This window comes from Merops nubicus, unplaced genomic scaffold, assembly GCF_000691845.1.
Source record: "Merops nubicus isolate BGI_N331 unplaced genomic scaffold, ASM69184v1 scaffold11083, whole genome shotgun sequence".
NCBI lineage: Eukaryota > Metazoa > Chordata > Aves > Coraciiformes > Meropidae > Merops > Merops nubicus.
In genome coordinates this window covers 33,481-49,846 of record NW_008600969.1, presented here as the reverse complement: position 1 = coordinate 49,846, position 16,366 = coordinate 33,481, and the positions used below count along the sequence as shown (strand labels likewise).

Genomic DNA, 16,366 nt, shown 5'->3' with positions numbered 1-16,366 from the left:
ACAATGATCACCTAGTCCAACTGCTTTACATTCTTAAGATGTAACTTAAGGCTTTAAACTATCACTGTGAAACCACCAAATCAGCTCTTTTTCCATAAAAGTAAATTCATGTTCATAAAAATGGGGACAATGGCATTTAGAAAGTCACAGGCATCTAACGAATTTAAATGAGAAAGCTGTTTGAAGAATTATACTTTGAAATCAGCCACAGATATATTGCAATATTTTTAACTCTGTTCTATCTGAGTTATGTCTATTTTATTATTTTCATACCTACAAAAAAGTTAAACTACATCTCTGAGCTATAAAGAAGATTTTTCTAAAGTCTTAGCAACACCTTCTGATAAGCCTATGCTATTTAAAAACCAAAGTATTCAACACCCAAATAGTCACACTATCAGTAGGCTGGTCTTAAAAGCAAGGAGGAAAAAAACCTTCTTGAGATACAACACAGTAAAATTAGACAAATTAGAGATCAGCACATCAAACCCAATACCCTTTTTATGAATTTATAAAAGGTAGGAATTATACAAAATACTTTATGTTCTCCTCCCACCCCCATCAGAGACTAATTCAAGTATGAAAGAATAAACTGTTGGGGTGGGGGGGTGATTTTGGCTTGTATTTTGTGTGGGTATTTTTTATTTATGTTCTGTCACTGCAAGAAACTCAAATTTATGGATGTTATGCAAGAAGCTGGGAAGGAAATTATAATGTACATGTACCAGCTTTCACTACCAACATTATCCAAATGCTTCACTATCTTCAGCATATGTATCCTCAACCCCATTACAGTGACTCAGGGAAGTGCTGAATGCTAAATTTGGAATGGACAATCAAGGCAGAGGTACACAGCCATGAATTTTCCAGTATAGCAGTCTGTGCTGCAACAGGGATATAAAGCCAAGTTTCTTAAGCTCTTTATCACATGTTCATTGTAGTGCAGTTTCATATTGTAGTGTAGTGTCACTATAGTACACGACAAACTGAAGAGCATTCAAAACACCAACAGACTGGCTTCACTGCTGACACTTTCTTTTTAAACCTGCTGTTTGGTGAGAAGGAAAAAAAGGCCAAGACAAAGCAGAAATGCAAAATACCTGAAGTTTGGATGAGGAACTATTGTAGGGATTGTGCCATCTATCACACCTCTCTCACTCATGGTAAGAACACCTCCTGGTTCAAGTAGAGCATTCAAGCGGTCCAGCACAGAAGGGCTATATTCAAAAGAAACGTATATGGTTATAAAAAAGCAACTATCTGATCTTTCTAGCCTGAAATCAAAATGGTACTGGTCTTAAGCAAGAAGCTAAACAGGTAATTATGTTGTAAGGTAACAGGAAAACGATCAACTGGTAGGTTGTCTAAGAGGGAAAACACTCTTCCAGAAAATAAAACTTACTGCTCCTATGTATTGTTATCAAATGCAAAACATTCAGTTGTGAACCATACAGTAAGAGGCAAAGCCAATTGGAGAGGGTAAAGAGATTTACTCAGTGAAACGAGACCAGTAAAGTGCCTTACTTGCAGAAGTTAACATTGTCCATCAACAGCCAGTCTCCAGACTGCAGGGCCTGAACCAACATCCCATCCACCCACTCGAAAGTGCCGTGGCTGTTCCGCTCAGCAGCCTGAGCCTGCTGCAGCTTGAAGTGTCGGAACTCTTCTACCAGGTGAGCAAACTCTGAAAGAAGTATAATCTTGCATCAAGACTTCAATTAATGAGCTTGCTTCCTGATCCATTCAAGAAAAAACGTTGTCATTTTGTTAATAAACATACATCCTTCCTACTTTTTAGGGAAGGTAACAAGCAGAGGATTCAGCTCTTCCAGTAGCCTCCCATGGGCAAAATCCATGAGGACAGCAGGGGTTTGCAAGCACAAAGGAATATAAATGAGACTGACACTCTTCTCCCTAGACAGACACTTTTCACCACCCTTTCTCTTCCATTAGATGAAGTTTGATGGATATTAATGCCATATTTAATCAATGATTTAAAAAAAAAAAAAAGAAAAACTCATACATTATTCTGCTGCCATTTGTAAAGCTCAGCTGATCAATGCTTCAGAGAACAATCGCAAGAATAGAATACCCAAATTCCTGTTCTTAGGAACACAAGGCAAGAGCTATATTGCATCATATGCTGAGTAGTTCAGTAGGGGAAAACTCCAGTGTGGACTACTAATTGCTACCAGATGTAACGACACAAAAAAATAAACCTGAAGTACCATCACCAATGTAACTCTTTCAGAAGCTATGCTGTAGTGCAAGTATGAAACAGTATAAAGCGACGTACAAAAATCTACAGAAAAGCCCCAAGTTTTTTTCAAGCTTTTAATGCAGATTTATATATTTCTCTTATTTTCTTCAGAGGAACACAGTCTTACTTCAAACGTTCCACCATACATACCTGCCTTTGAGTAAGAATTGATCTTGTTGTTTAGTCGCTGGGTGAGTACAAGTATTCCCTCCAGTTTGCTCACTAATTCTGCTGTAACGCTTCCACCTCCTTCACCCAGAGATTTGGGTTTGTAGTTCAGGATGAAACTGCTCCAAGCACGCAGCACAAGTTCGGCATCATCAGCACAAACTTCTGTCAGGAGAAGACTGTCCCTTACTAGCGTGCTCACAGCATTCTCCACTTTTTCCAACAGGTGCTGCCACGGCCTATTGATATCAACCTGCAAACATGCCATTATGCAGTTAGTTCACCCAGAAGACCGTGGTGTCCAAGGCTCCTTTTGGTGCTTAAACACTAAGATCACAGTGGACTGGCCACTGTTAGGTAGTAAGGAGAAACAGAGCCATATTACCAAAACAGGCAAATACCTGTTCAAATCCACCCAGGAGTTCAGTTGTATCCATCGCACTGTTCATTGCCATGATCTTCAGTCGATGGCCAGTGAGATGGGCCAGCAGCTCAACAAGACTGGTTTTGCCGACAGCTGCCGGGCCCACCAGGATTACCATCCAGTTCATGTGCACACACTTCATTATGGGCTCCAGGGACTGCAGTGAATGATGCAGAAGTGAGAGACTTCTGCCAGGATGAGGAATGTAGTTGCCACGAGAAAGAACTGAGTAACCGATCTGGAACGAATGAGACACGTGGGTAAGAACTTGAAGAGGCAAATGGGGGCTCAGCCATGCAAGTCCCTTTCTTCTCTCCCCACTCACAACACCTCTTGTCAACAGCTTACCTGAACATTATACGGAGTGATGTGAAACTCTCTGGTTCCAGTATACACATCAGCCTCCTGGCCAAAAATGTCTCTAAATACAGATATAACCTGAAACAGTTGAAAGAGCAAAAAAGACTTATCAGTATTAAGTTATCCACTGTTCTAATGATTTACTTCTGAAGTAGCCTTTCCTCTCAGCTCCACAGCTGTGTGATAGTAACTACCACAGCTTAATCAAAAGCATCATTTCATTCAAGTGGAACAAGCAATTAGAATGAGTGTGAGGTGTCCATATCAACCCCTTCATTAAACACACTTTCCTGTGACTTAAAATACTGTACAGTGATGTTTCTCTTTAACAAATTACTGGGAAAGAAGTCACTCCATAAATAAGCTGTTTGATACTACACAAAAATATATACTACTACAGGAAGAGGAAAGTAAACCCATAAAAAAAAATATCCAGTCACATGCAGTCAGTAACTCCAGTCTTACAATCGGATTGATTTTCAGTTTAATACCACTTAAATGTTGTGAAATTAAAAGCAAAGGATTTTCAGGCAAGAGAGACATAAATAGGTGGCAAAGGTGGAACAACAACTGCAGTGAAACTGCTTCAATAGATGAACCAGATAAGCAGTGAATCAACAGGATGAGGGAAGCAATTTGACAAGCAGATGAAAAAAAAACAAACTTAGAATGGTCTGGGTTGGGACTTTAAAGATCACCTAGATCCAACTCCTTTACCACTGGCAGGGACAACTCCCACTAGACCAGACTGTGGAAGGCCTCATCCAACCTGGTCTTGAACACCTCCAGTGACGGGGAATCAACAACCTCCTTGGACAACCTGTTCCAGTGTCTCACCACTCTCATAGTCAAAGTCTTCTTCCTTACATCTAATCCAAATTGACCCTATTCCAGTTTGAAGCCACCACCCTTTGTCCTATCACTACAAGCCCTTGTAAAAAGTTCCTCCCCAGCTTTCCTCCAGGCCCTATTCATATACTGCAAGCCCACAATAAGGTCTCCCTGGAGCCCTCTCTTCTCCAGGCTGAACAACCCCAGCTCTCTCAGCCTGTCCTTGTAGGAGAGATGTTCCAGCCCTCTGATCATCTTTGTGACCCTCCTCTGAACCCGCTCCAGCAGGTCCCTCTCCTCAGACAAATAAAAGTCAATAAAAGAAATCCAAGCCAGAACAATTTAAAAATGCTGATAGAAAAGGGCAGAATTGCAGGACTCAATTTTTTACTCACTGTACTGACACAAATGCTTTTTAACTACAATTTCAAGGATCACTTCATAGCTCAGTGCTATTTTTCTGCTCCCTATCTTCTTCTTCCTCACAAATATGCATGCAACGCACACCACTTCTAAGACAACATTATTATTTAACACAGAATCACATAAGAATATTGTGGTTTGCTCCATTTAAGCCCTTTATTATTCTACTTACCTTCATTTACACCAGCTTTCTGCTTTTATACTAGTAGGTAATAAAATTGATATTTTAAATTACAAGGGGAGCAGGTTCATAGCTTTAACCTCAAAATGCCAAACAAACCTGTTTTACTTTTGTAAGCGGTAATATCTATTAATGAATTGCAAGGCATCTTCAAATTTAAACCTGGATTTCTAGAAACACTTCCTGACAATCCGAAGAGCAAGGCAGGAGAACACAGCTCACCTTGTCTTTGTCTTCCTTGGTTCTCATTCTTTCTCCATATACCAAGAATACATGCTGGCCTGGATCATAACATCCTGGTGACTGGTCAACAAGCATAAGCTGGCACCAGCGGAAAAGGTCACGTAAATTGAACTCCCAGGGTCCTCCTTTCTGTCCCCACTTTTTTTCTGCCATTACTTCTTTGTCAATCTGGAAAAAGTAGTGATTAAAAAAAGTCTCTTATTCCACCCATGTGCTGACCTTCAGGTATCTTTTTTAAAATTCAGCTGAACTTCCACCTTTGGCACTGCTTATAAGACAGAGGACAATAGACAGAGCAAGCTGTATTCACTTTTCTGAACATCAGGAACCACAGCTTGATGTAGTTTGTCTTTCCTCTACTAATTCTTCAACACTCAGCTCAATTTTCTTTTTACTCTTGTACTCTATTATAAAGTGAGCATTCAGTAAGATGCTGCCACAAAGGATTTTACTTAAGGCCACGGAATACTTTCTCTAAGTATCACTACACTTGCTTTGTTTAATGAACATTAAATACAATTTCAGAAGCATGACCATAAATAAAATTCTTATTGTGCATTTTATACCCTGCACTTGACACAAAATGGAAGCACCTAAACTACAAAGTAGCCACTAAGCTGATGCCTTGCAATTAATTAATGCTTGTTGGTTTATATTAGCAAATTTTTAGATCTGAGAATCTCTGAATCCTTTGCATGGACAAATCCTGTCAGGAAAGAGGGTTTTTTTTTTTTATTAGTCCCTCTGTGTTCCAGAAAAATGCCACATATCCTTACATGCAGAAACTTCTCTAAAGGTCAGATGCTGCTTTCACTAACAACATCCCGTAACATTAACAACAGCAGGTGAAAAATTCAGATCAGAACATTTTAGTTCTTGTTAAGATATACCTCATTTTATTTGTGCTTCAAGAATAATTCATGTATGTGGAAAACCATTATTTTGTCAACTCACTTCTCCAAGGTACATAATTGTTTCCACCTTTTATAAAACAAAGACTTTACATATATAGATCGATTAAAAAAATATAAATTATCTTATGTGAAAAATACCACCTCTTCAGTTACCAATCAAGCATCTGACTGTAGTGTACTTACATTCCTCTTTTTTGACCATGCTCTTCTCTAAAAGAATGCTTCAAAATATACCATGAGACTTAATTTTTTTTTTAATCTTATTGCATTCTGCCCACTTCTAGAGAGAAAAAAATAAAACATGTATTTACCTTGTTATTGAAAGCAACCATTTTAGCAATAATACTTTTATCAATAGCAGGAAACAGGGTATTCCCAATAAATTCCATATCTTCTGATGACAGTGGATCAACATACACCTGCAGAATCAAGAGCATGCCAAGTGTTGATATAGTTAGAAAACTACAAGGCAGGATTATGATGTAAGTTTAAACCAAACAAAGAAGCTTGCCTGTGTAAATCTATTAAGAAAGGACTTGGGCAGACCCTTCCTTCCACCTCCTTGTCTGTACGGATTCTGGCATCCAAAAATCTTAGTTGCCTTGTGCTGTACACGAAAAGTCATTCCCAGTTCTGGAACATAAATCTCTGCTCTGTGGTCAAAGCATGCATTTAGCCCCTCTAAAACAGACTGAGAAGCCAGATTCAACTGAGGAAAGAAACAAGGATACAATATTAATGTTCCAAAAAACTCTTCAGCGTAATCTCTAGTTTAACAATCTGGGATATACAGAACATAAGATTAAATTGCTTTAATGTTCTATCATATGTTATTACCTCCAGCTAGACTGTTACTACACTGGAGCAACTAACTCTTTTTCTTATTTATACTCTGTTTTCACTATGCTAACAAAACAATTCTGCATTTTAAAATCTGCGTGTTCGAGATGTTTCTTCTGAATTCAAGTTCATACATTTGCAACATTCAGACTGGTTTTCTTGCTTGTCTCTTAAACAAAGGCAGCCTGAATTATTTAAAAATAATGTCTGTTTCAAGTGGCATTCTTCACAATATGAAAAAACAGGTACATAAAGAGTTAAAGAAGTTAAGGTTTTGCACTCTGCAATAATTAGAAAGCACTTTGCCAAGAAGTGAGCTCTGGGCATTCATATGCTTGAAAACACTTGCTACGTGGTACATGAACAAACCTGCGGGGGCAGGATAGCTTACACTGACAAAATGGAACACTTCTTCATCTCAATTACATCAGTATCCAGCACAGTGTAGCAGTCCCAGCAAAATGCTTTCTATTTCAGTGAAATTATAACCATATAAGAGCATGGGTAGCAAGACTTCTGTAAACACTCTTCTCAAAAACTTTGAAATACAGGTCAAACCTATCTTTGCTTTTCAGCAGTACTTCAGGCTAGGATTCAATCCTTGTCCTCTTGTCTAAAAGAGGTGTAGTCAAAGCTGGTCGTGTACACTCCCTTCTACAGAAGGACTTAATATGAGTGAGATTAATTTTCTCTTATGTGGAACAATCACTATCAATTTGGAACTAGGTGCACACAACGAAAAGTAAGCAAAATTTATTTCAGTCATCAGCCCTTGAAAGCATTTATCCTACATGCCAAATCATCATTTATGCTCTTCCCAGAGCATTCAAATTTATTTGTACCTCAAATTTAAACTTACCTCATCCAATACAACCCAGTGTCCAGCTTTTAGTGCTGCTAGCAGTGGTCCATCACGCCAGGCAAATTCTCCTCCCTTCCCACCTTCAACAGGCAAGTCTGTCCCAAACAAGTCCGTCACATCCTTTGAGAGAAGGGGGGGTGAGGTGGGCAAATTACAGAACTCCACAAAAGTTCACATTTTCACTTCACTTTACATTTTCTCCCTCGCCTTTTAATACCTACATTTTAGTTCTATTTTTAAAAATCGAGTAATTGCAAGATGCTAAAAGCTTTTCCATCATAGGACTCCAGTAACCAGCTACTGTATTTAACAACAGAAAATCAAATTGGAACAGAAAAGCTGAAAAGCCTTAAAGCTCTTTTCAAGTAACTTTACAGAAGCCAAGAAAACCACAAGTAGACAAAGATACACATATCTTCACTTGAAAAGAACAGAAAAATCTGGGAATTGGCATTCGCCCACAGAAGCTCAGCTGCTCTTTTTGGTTCCCACTTCCCATTTAGTTTTATCTTGAGACCAAGAAGGAAAATTTGACATTTCAGACTCGTTGCCAAAGTTAAGACAAATGACGCTTTTTAAATGAAACAAAACCTCCCCCCTGCCATAAACACTAAGCTACAAAGACAATATTTTATTCTACCGTTTGCTCAGACAGGTTGATCCGAACAAGACAGTTTCCTGAGGCTTTTGCCAGGGCAGCAACCAGACTGGTCTTGCCCACTCCTGGTGACCCCTCCAACAAAATAGGTCTGTTAAGCTGCAGGGCTCTCAACAGCCTTTGTGCATTCACTGCCGTAGTCCCGGCATTTAGAGCATAATCTGTGATGCTGCTCCTCTGGAGTACAGGGCCTAAAGCAAAGGAAAGGTAAACCAGAGAACAATTAAACTGGGATGCTTACGCTGGAGCTGCTGACAGCGGCTTCTGTATGAGATCATTCTGTCTTTCCATTGCTGATCTCATTACAGCAAGCAACGGAGATCAAGCTCGTAGCCCGTTCTCAGAGAGCAGGTGCACATAACTTTGTTTGACCCACAGCTGTGTCTCAGCCCATCTCTGCATATTTTTGTTGAAATTTACCAAAGGCATATGAGTTGTATATATTTCACATGAACCTTCAACATTTCCTGGTTCACAACCCAAACTAGAGATCTATCACTGAAAAAAATCTGTGATCCACTTCAGACCTGTGAGTCTAAAATTCAAAAGCAGCTTTTGAAAATTTAGCACTGAAAGATACAATTCAGTTGTGTTACAAAACAACGTCTTAGTCTGTTCCATATACTGCCAGTCTGTGAAGGCAGAGCACTTCAAGTGTGCTGCTAGGCACATATTTTCTTTACTGTTATGATGACATACAGCAAAGAGAGAGAACGGAGCTTGTCTGCCCAGTTCCAGCCAGTACAGCTCCCTGGGACATCACTGCCCGAGTTCTGTAACAAAGCATTGCTCAGCTATACAAGATATTAATCACCAGTTTATCTCACACATCTTGATACCTGTTTAGTATGAAAGAGATCCCTCCTTTTGTGATATAATTAGCAGAGGGGAACTAAGCAGTTTACAAAAAAGCACAACTTTGTACAATTTTATGCATGACTAACACAATCCATGAATATCAACATATTCACAGATGAATAATTAGTGTAGCGTTAGTAACACATACATGTACTAAAAGCTGATCAGCTCAACTAGAAAGCTCATAGCTATCATGTTTTAGTCCTGTCACTGTATTTGAAAGTTAGAAATCACTATTTTCATAGCTCCATTTGCATTAATTTGTCAGATGAAGAACTGAAATGCAGGGACTAAATAATTTTGCAAAATTGCAGTAAATCCTTGAGAGGCTGCAGCAAGGCAGGACATAGTCCCCATTCTGTTTAGCATGGTACCCAGTCCCCCTGTGTCCTGTGCTGTACACAGGGGCCAGAATGGGTTTTGGTTAGTGGAAGTCAGCAGACGTTCTGACCACGTGAGGTGACAGAAAATACAACTCAAAATTATACAAACTTTGTTACACCAAAGAAAACCAAACCTACTAAAATTAGAGCATTAGCCAGTGATTTTTAAAAGTAAAAAATCAAAGCAATTAACAGATGTGCCTTCTTAATAAATATGATCAAGCTGCAATCAACACACTTGGAGGCAGAAAAGGCATTTTTCTAAGGCTTGAGTACAAATTATAAACTCTGTATTGGTTCAGGTATCCTACCTAGGTTTAGTGAACAACAGAACTATTGGGAATAAAACCCACAAGAATGTCCACCCACTCCCACAAGGTTGCTTGCCTATTGGAATAAAAAATGGGTGGATTCCCATAAAGTTGTCCATCCACACGAACTCTCTCTCCTTTGTTTTGTCATAGACCTTTAGCTCATTCTTCTGATAATCAGTCAGCACAAGAAATTGACTCATTTTCTCACACAGAAATGTCAGGCATTTTTCACGAGCTAATAAAGCCTCATCAGCTGAGCAGGATGTTGTACCTGTAATTAGGAAAGTCACAAATATAATCAGACATTCATCTTATGACTAAGAAACTCAATTCACTCACAGATGCCATTTTTGTGCAGCATTCTGCTTCAGGTTTATATTTCTTCTTAGTGATTTTGTTTGACAGTGCTTCCAGTACTAATTACCATGGACTCTATGAGCACTCTATGAGCAACAGAATTAAGGACACCTTATTTCCAAAACTTTCCTACTATTACTATAATCCTGGTTCCTTGCCATAGCCCCCCCAAGACCTGCTTTCTCTGCATTTCTTGTGGCTTTTCACTTTTTTCCCTGCTCCCATATCTTCTATTTATCAGCTGGGTCAGTGGCCAAACATGGAAAGATTCATTCTGAGCAATGCATATGACACAGGCCAGTGAACACAGATGCTGAGGTGTGGGGTGGGAGAGCGAGAATAACATGTAGTCATGTAATTAAATACCCTATCAGCTCCAAAGACTCAATAAAAAACACAGGGCTTCTTAATTTCCATGCTAACCTTTGTAATATTACTACTACCTTTAGTTTACTTAAGCTTCCTATATTCAAACTCATGGTCCTGAAACACAAAAAAGGCACATGAAGTACATGACACTGTTAAAGGGAAATGAAAACATCTCCCAGAAGAGGTCCATGCTGCTGCATAACATGTTTTAGTATTTTGGAGTAGAAGGCAAAAAAAAAAAAGTATATACTGTCCTATTTTCTGCTACCAAATGAGCACTGAAGACTTACCTGCCCCTATTCCATCAATGTACACCAAACATGCAGCATGGATAAAAGACATGACTGGGGAGACATGAAGGCGGCTATACTGCCTGGCAGAATTCGACTCCTCATCCTCCACCATGACATTCATAAAATGAACCCAAGACAAGACATCTCGCACACTGAGGATACACTGGCGACCAAACTCTTGATTAGTCAGCCATTCAACAAAGTCCATCATGAGCTCTGCTATGTCTGCCCCTGAAAAAAGGTTTAAAAAAATAAATCAGTGAAGTTATTAACTGATTTTACTGGTCATATCTGCTACATTGTTGCATACAAAGCATCACTACAGGAGGTACAGCTGTAATGTATGAGCACTGTGGATGGGTACTCTTCTAAAAGGCAGGATAACTGAAGAGTAAGTCCATGCCTGTGTGTCTTCACAGGTCCTTCTAAATCCAAGTAGCAAGACAGAATTAAGTCATTAATACTAACAGTGAAGCTGATGGCAGAAAAGGAAGTGTCAGTTCTTTCAACACCTTACACTGAAACTAAATGAAGGGCCCAGGATAATTCAACTACCTGGATGCTGAAGTAAATACAGCCTGTAACTTACCTCTGGCTAGCCATGTAAGAAACAGTGAGGGAAGAAAAAAACCCAAAATATTTCCTAACTGTCCTCAGAGTGAGATGTACTTACTTAAAAAAAAAAAAAAAAGGCAACACAGTGGCATAAAATCTGAGATAAAGTTTAGCAGCCTCCAAGATAACTTTTTTCTAAACAGTGTTTGAATACCAATACACAGAGAAATACCCACCTTGATGGTCCATTCCACCCAGAGACAATCCTGGATAAAGATTGTGTTTTACAATCTGTATCAAATCACCACGGCCATTGCTTTGTGGGCACCATATTTCTGTAAATCTGTTGCGCAATGCAGGGGAAAGCTACAAACAAACAGAAAGCCACAACTCAGTTTACATCACAGCACGTTACTTAAGGTTGCCCTTAACTGATAGCCTTGTAACCACATTACTTGCAAACAAAGTAACTGAGCTAGACCTTTCCTTCTAATTTTGACAGGGCCATTTCATGGAATGTGAATTTTACGATTTCTAGTAGTGCATCACGGCAGGAAATGGCTGATAAAGGAAACTCGAAAGAATACAGGAAAAAAACAAGCTGGTTTGCAAATGTCAAAGTTCCATTTCTTTCTAGGACACCATGTATGAAATTACTGGCTATGTAATCTCCCTTTGCTTACAGAAGTAAGGTACCATGTGTAAATTCAATTACAACTTGTTTCTATAATTCCTCTCTTCCTCTGCCTGAGTAAGTCAGGCAAAAATCATTAGCACAAACACAATGCAGAAATAAATGCACTTTAAGCACGTGGCTTCACAATGAGTTGTACTATAGATATCACTTCAGATGGAGAATCCATCTTCTTCTGAGGAAAAAAAAGCTTCTTTCAGTCCTGTCTCCCTTCCCAATACAGCTTAAAAGTTTGGGGTTTAACCTGTCTTAAGTTACTTAAAGCTAAACTTCATAACAAAGTTTTTTTCTTTTTCTGAGAAATGTCTTTCAGGACCTAATGTTCGTGTTCACTGAGAATGACAAGGAGGCTTCCAATTGTCACTTCCTGAACAGTATTAGGGAGAATAGTCTTTGCATAGTGTGTAACTTCACACTATTCCATGTTAGAGATCCATTTACTCACTTCACAAGCAACATTTCCTGTACTTAAAGTACTCTACATATCAAGCCTACCTAGAGTATTTAGAGGCCTGAATTTTTCTTTGACACCTTGCTGAGTATTGACACTGTCAAAATGACAGCACACAAAAGTGATAGAAAACATGTATATCCTAATTCTCCTTTAGAGCAATGAAGTAGATGCCCACTAGGAAGCACTAGATGCCAGAATTGGGCATTATGCACTTTTTGCATTGCATCTCCAATCCCTAAACAGTCAATAAGAACAGAAGATTCATGCTGTACTTCCAGCTGCTTTAACATTTACCTCTTTTTTCCCAAAGTCACCTCCTGGGTTCATGGTCGCCAGGATACGAAATTTCTTTCCTGCAACTAATAGTTCTACCTCATTCTCATCATCGTCTTGACCACCTTTTTCAGCAAGTACCAATGTCTTCTCAGCTTCAAGAACACTGGAGAGAAGGTTAAAATTGTTTATTTTCAATTTCATTTCACACTTCAAAAGGTCACTTACAAATGAAAGTTGCATGAAATAGCCTGATTGCCTCAGAACTCATATTAAAAATTTAAAATCTGTTCATCCTCCCCAGCTGAGAGTATTTCTGATTTTTTTCAGAAGGAAGCTCTACCTAACCTTGTTGATAAGGTTCAATTTAAATAATCTGTCATAAAGGTTACCTAATAAAGCATATATCTTACAGCTTTCTTGCTTTCTTTACAGAAGCAATGCCAAATTTATATTCATATGAGCTAGGTTAAAAAAAAAATCTGCCCGATGAACAAGCCTTTAAGCTAACAGACAAGACATATGAGAAGCATTCTGTTAAGATTTTGTGGGTTTGGGAGATTGGTTTATTAGCTGTACTTCACTGTACACTAAAAGCCTTAAGTGTTTGAGCTGTTACACATTTACGAAGACAAAGCTCAGTACCACTGTTAAAACAAAGAGGTTAAGTGAACTTCATAAAAGGATGATAGCAGCAATGATACAATGAAGAAAACCCAGTTTGTGCCACAGAGGGTTTGGATATAGTAGAAATAGCTGCTAGTCATCTCAATATAAAAGACTAAAACAAGGGATGCTGCTGCAAGTCGATAATGAAATTAAAGTTACATATGTATATCCATTTTTTATAAAAAACATACAAAAGAGGGAATTAGATTTTGTTTCTGGGATTTAACAACATGCATCATTTTCAAGAGCTCACGGACAACTTCAAAATATTACTAATGGAGATGGTAAATTGGAGGGTTTACTTTTAGTTTTGTTTTCCAACTTGACTGTCTTCAGATTGTGTGTAAGCTGTTTCAGATGAACTACAGTTTATGTTCTTAATTTCTTTATCCGGGGACATGAACTATTGAATAAGGCAGAACCTTTCATCATCTTATTTTTTTTCCACAAAAACAAATAGAGCAATATTGAGTGCAGAATAGTTTATTGCGGCACTCCAAAGCCAAATGGAAAATAAAGGCACCAACCAAGGCATTCAAACCCAACATAATCAGCATAACAATACATGTCAAGCAAACATATACATAACTGCTTTTCAAAGTACCTTTTGTTTTTCCAGATAACTTCAGACAACAAAATTCAGGCATGACAAGCCAGTTTCATTTATCTTACCTTACTATCTTTTTCCCCCCCTTGTAATCAAAAGTTCCAACTGCAAAAATTGTCTAACTGATTATAACCAGCACCTCTGTCAGACATGACACTCAGAAGAACAAAAATTGGCACACAACAGGTTGAAATAAGAACAAGGTCAGAGTAATCTGGGTCATTTTGCCTTTCAGCAAGAACTATATGATTAAAGAGATCAGCTCACCCAGGCCAGGAAACAGATATGCCTAAAAAACATAGATTTACCCCACTCATGCTTGTGTAATTAATAGTATTAAATATTATCAATGTGTCTAGCACATTTAAGACATACCTGTTAAGTCGCTCTAGCACAGAATCATCAGCTAAAGAAATCTCATCAAGGAGAAAAAAACCCTCCTCTTTCATTGCTAAAACAAGAGGTCCATCACACCACTCAAAGAGTCTAGAACCATCAGACTCCTCCTAAGAAATTGAAAAGGAAGTGAAGAGTCATTAATAATTGCTACTGTTTGCTTCCATGGTCACACCACCCAAGTTACTACGGATGCAAGACAAACCTGGTCTTTCGACCTCTGCCTGACGGGTCGCAATCCTCCCAGGAAGTCTGAAGTCTCCATGTGCAAGTGGCAGTTCACTGAGTATAGCTTCTGATCTGCTAGTGCTGCAAAGATCTGACAAATGGTCGTTTTACCACACCTGCAACAAAGTTAATTGAAAGGGAAGAATAAAAAAACACCAAAACTATCAGCTCACTTTGGACAGGATTCATACTTTCATTGAAGAGCTGTGAGGTGAAGGCCCAACATGCAAATCTCCTTTTGCTTCTCTCCTTGGAAGAAACATGCAAAGGGAAGACATTTTTGGCACAACTGTTGCTGGCTTGCACAGGATGCCTTTAATTCAATTTAAATCAATACCTGCATTGATGGATTTCTGCTAGTTCAAGGTCGTATTTCAGCTTGTCCCTATGGGCACTCAACTAGCCTAAAATTACACTAAACTGGAGATGTGACATGTCTAGACCAAGCCTAAGTCTGAGGGAATAACTTTCTGAGTACTTAAGAGTTCTCATTTACTACCAAATCTTACTTCTCCCTTTTCCTGTATTTTTCTTGCCTTCTCTCCTACAACATTTACTCTCCAAATTTATAACCAACACATCACATTAACAGACAGCATCAACTTCCATGACCTCCTTTACAGCGTATGAGGCAGAAGCAGGGGGAAGAATTAACAGCAAGACTATATTCCAAGCTTTTAAAACATGTAAAGCAAAGAAAAATGTCACAATTCCCCAAAGCGGCCTCTGCTGTGAGGCACAGTGAGCTTCTACAAGGCACCTTGTGAAAGGTGAGGACAGAAGTCAGCTCATTTCAATTTTACTACTGTCCATACGATTTCTATGTAGTTCTAGATAACGTAGATAATCCCATTAAACACTTGTGCTGAAAGAGCAACGACTGCTTCCCCTCAAAAGCAAACTGAAGAACAGCAGATGTAAGTCTGCCACGAAAGAGGCTTAAACATCCCTGACCAAAGCAGCATTGATGCCCTCACAACCATTTTGTGCCTGACTCGGCGCAGAACTACGAAGAACTGCATTGTAAAAAGCAAGGTTACCCAGTGTCTCCCACCAGCAGTACTGGTTCACCAAACTCCAGGGCTCGTCCCACCAAAATGGCAAGTCTCCTCATCCCTTGAGTCCAGACAATGTGGTTAAAACCTCTGTCCATCACCGACATCCGCACGGAGGATTTCACTGCACAACACAAAGCAATCCATCAGCTGCAGTCACATCTAGAGAGCTGCCAGCATGGGCCTGACAGGAAACTCACCCAGTAGCTTTTTGACACTTTCTTCTGAGAAGAGAGACTCGGGGTGCAGTTTTTTCTTGAAATGTTTTTCAAGGACATTCTGAATAACATCCACCTCCTCTTGTTTCCTGACTCTGCCTGCTAGAAGCATAAAACCTATACAAGAGAGGCAGAGAGAAAGCAATTACTGATTAACCAGCAACAAAGATTTATACTTGAGAACCAGGGTTAGGAATCAATTCTACAGGCACTTTAAAAACCTGAGGCAGCAGAGCTCACCATCATTTGCCAAGTGCTGAAGCCAGTCGTAGTCCTTCTCCGGCTGTTCTGCCCAGCTGTACCTCTGCGCCCAGCGGAAGAGGTCGCGCAGGGTGATGAAGCCGTGCTTCCCGGCAAACACCGTCGAGCCTCGGCGGTGGGACTGACAGAAAGCACAACGTCACCCTCTTTGTTCAACAACCTGTCCAAACACTTCAAGCAAAGCTCATCAGAGCTCTCTGGAGGGATGCTTCTTCAAA

At 39.3% G+C, this 16,366-nt stretch overlaps 1 protein-coding gene across 1 annotated transcript in view; it reads right to left on the bottom strand.

Annotated features, from left to right (window-relative positions):
• The window catches only part of MDN1 (MDN1, midasin homolog (yeast)), a gene marked incomplete at its 5' end in the record, with an annotated part of 93,355 nt that overhangs the window by 49,113 nt on the left and 27,876 nt on the right, over nt 1-16,366 (bottom strand). Inside the window, 19 exons of the mRNA XM_008937845.1 lie at nt 1,101-1,217; nt 1,525-1,684; nt 2,411-2,681; nt 2,830-3,090; nt 3,201-3,290; nt 4,870-5,058; nt 6,116-6,223; nt 6,316-6,513; nt 7,504-7,626; nt 8,147-8,355; nt 9,793-9,990; nt 10,736-10,969; nt 11,530-11,659; nt 12,736-12,880; nt 14,366-14,496; nt 14,592-14,730; nt 15,655-15,793; nt 15,870-16,004; nt 16,128-16,269. Of these exons, the coding sequence (XP_008936093.1) occupies nt 1,101-1,217; nt 1,525-1,684; nt 2,411-2,681; nt 2,830-3,090; nt 3,201-3,290; nt 4,870-5,058; nt 6,116-6,223; nt 6,316-6,513; nt 7,504-7,626; nt 8,147-8,355; nt 9,793-9,990; nt 10,736-10,969; nt 11,530-11,659; nt 12,736-12,880; nt 14,366-14,496; nt 14,592-14,730; nt 15,655-15,793; nt 15,870-16,004; nt 16,128-16,269 (3,119 nt within the window). The remainder of the gene's footprint in view (nt 1-1,100; nt 1,218-1,524; nt 1,685-2,410; nt 2,682-2,829; nt 3,091-3,200; nt 3,291-4,869; nt 5,059-6,115; nt 6,224-6,315; nt 6,514-7,503; nt 7,627-8,146; nt 8,356-9,792; nt 9,991-10,735; nt 10,970-11,529; nt 11,660-12,735; nt 12,881-14,365; nt 14,497-14,591; nt 14,731-15,654; nt 15,794-15,869; nt 16,005-16,127; nt 16,270-16,366) is intronic.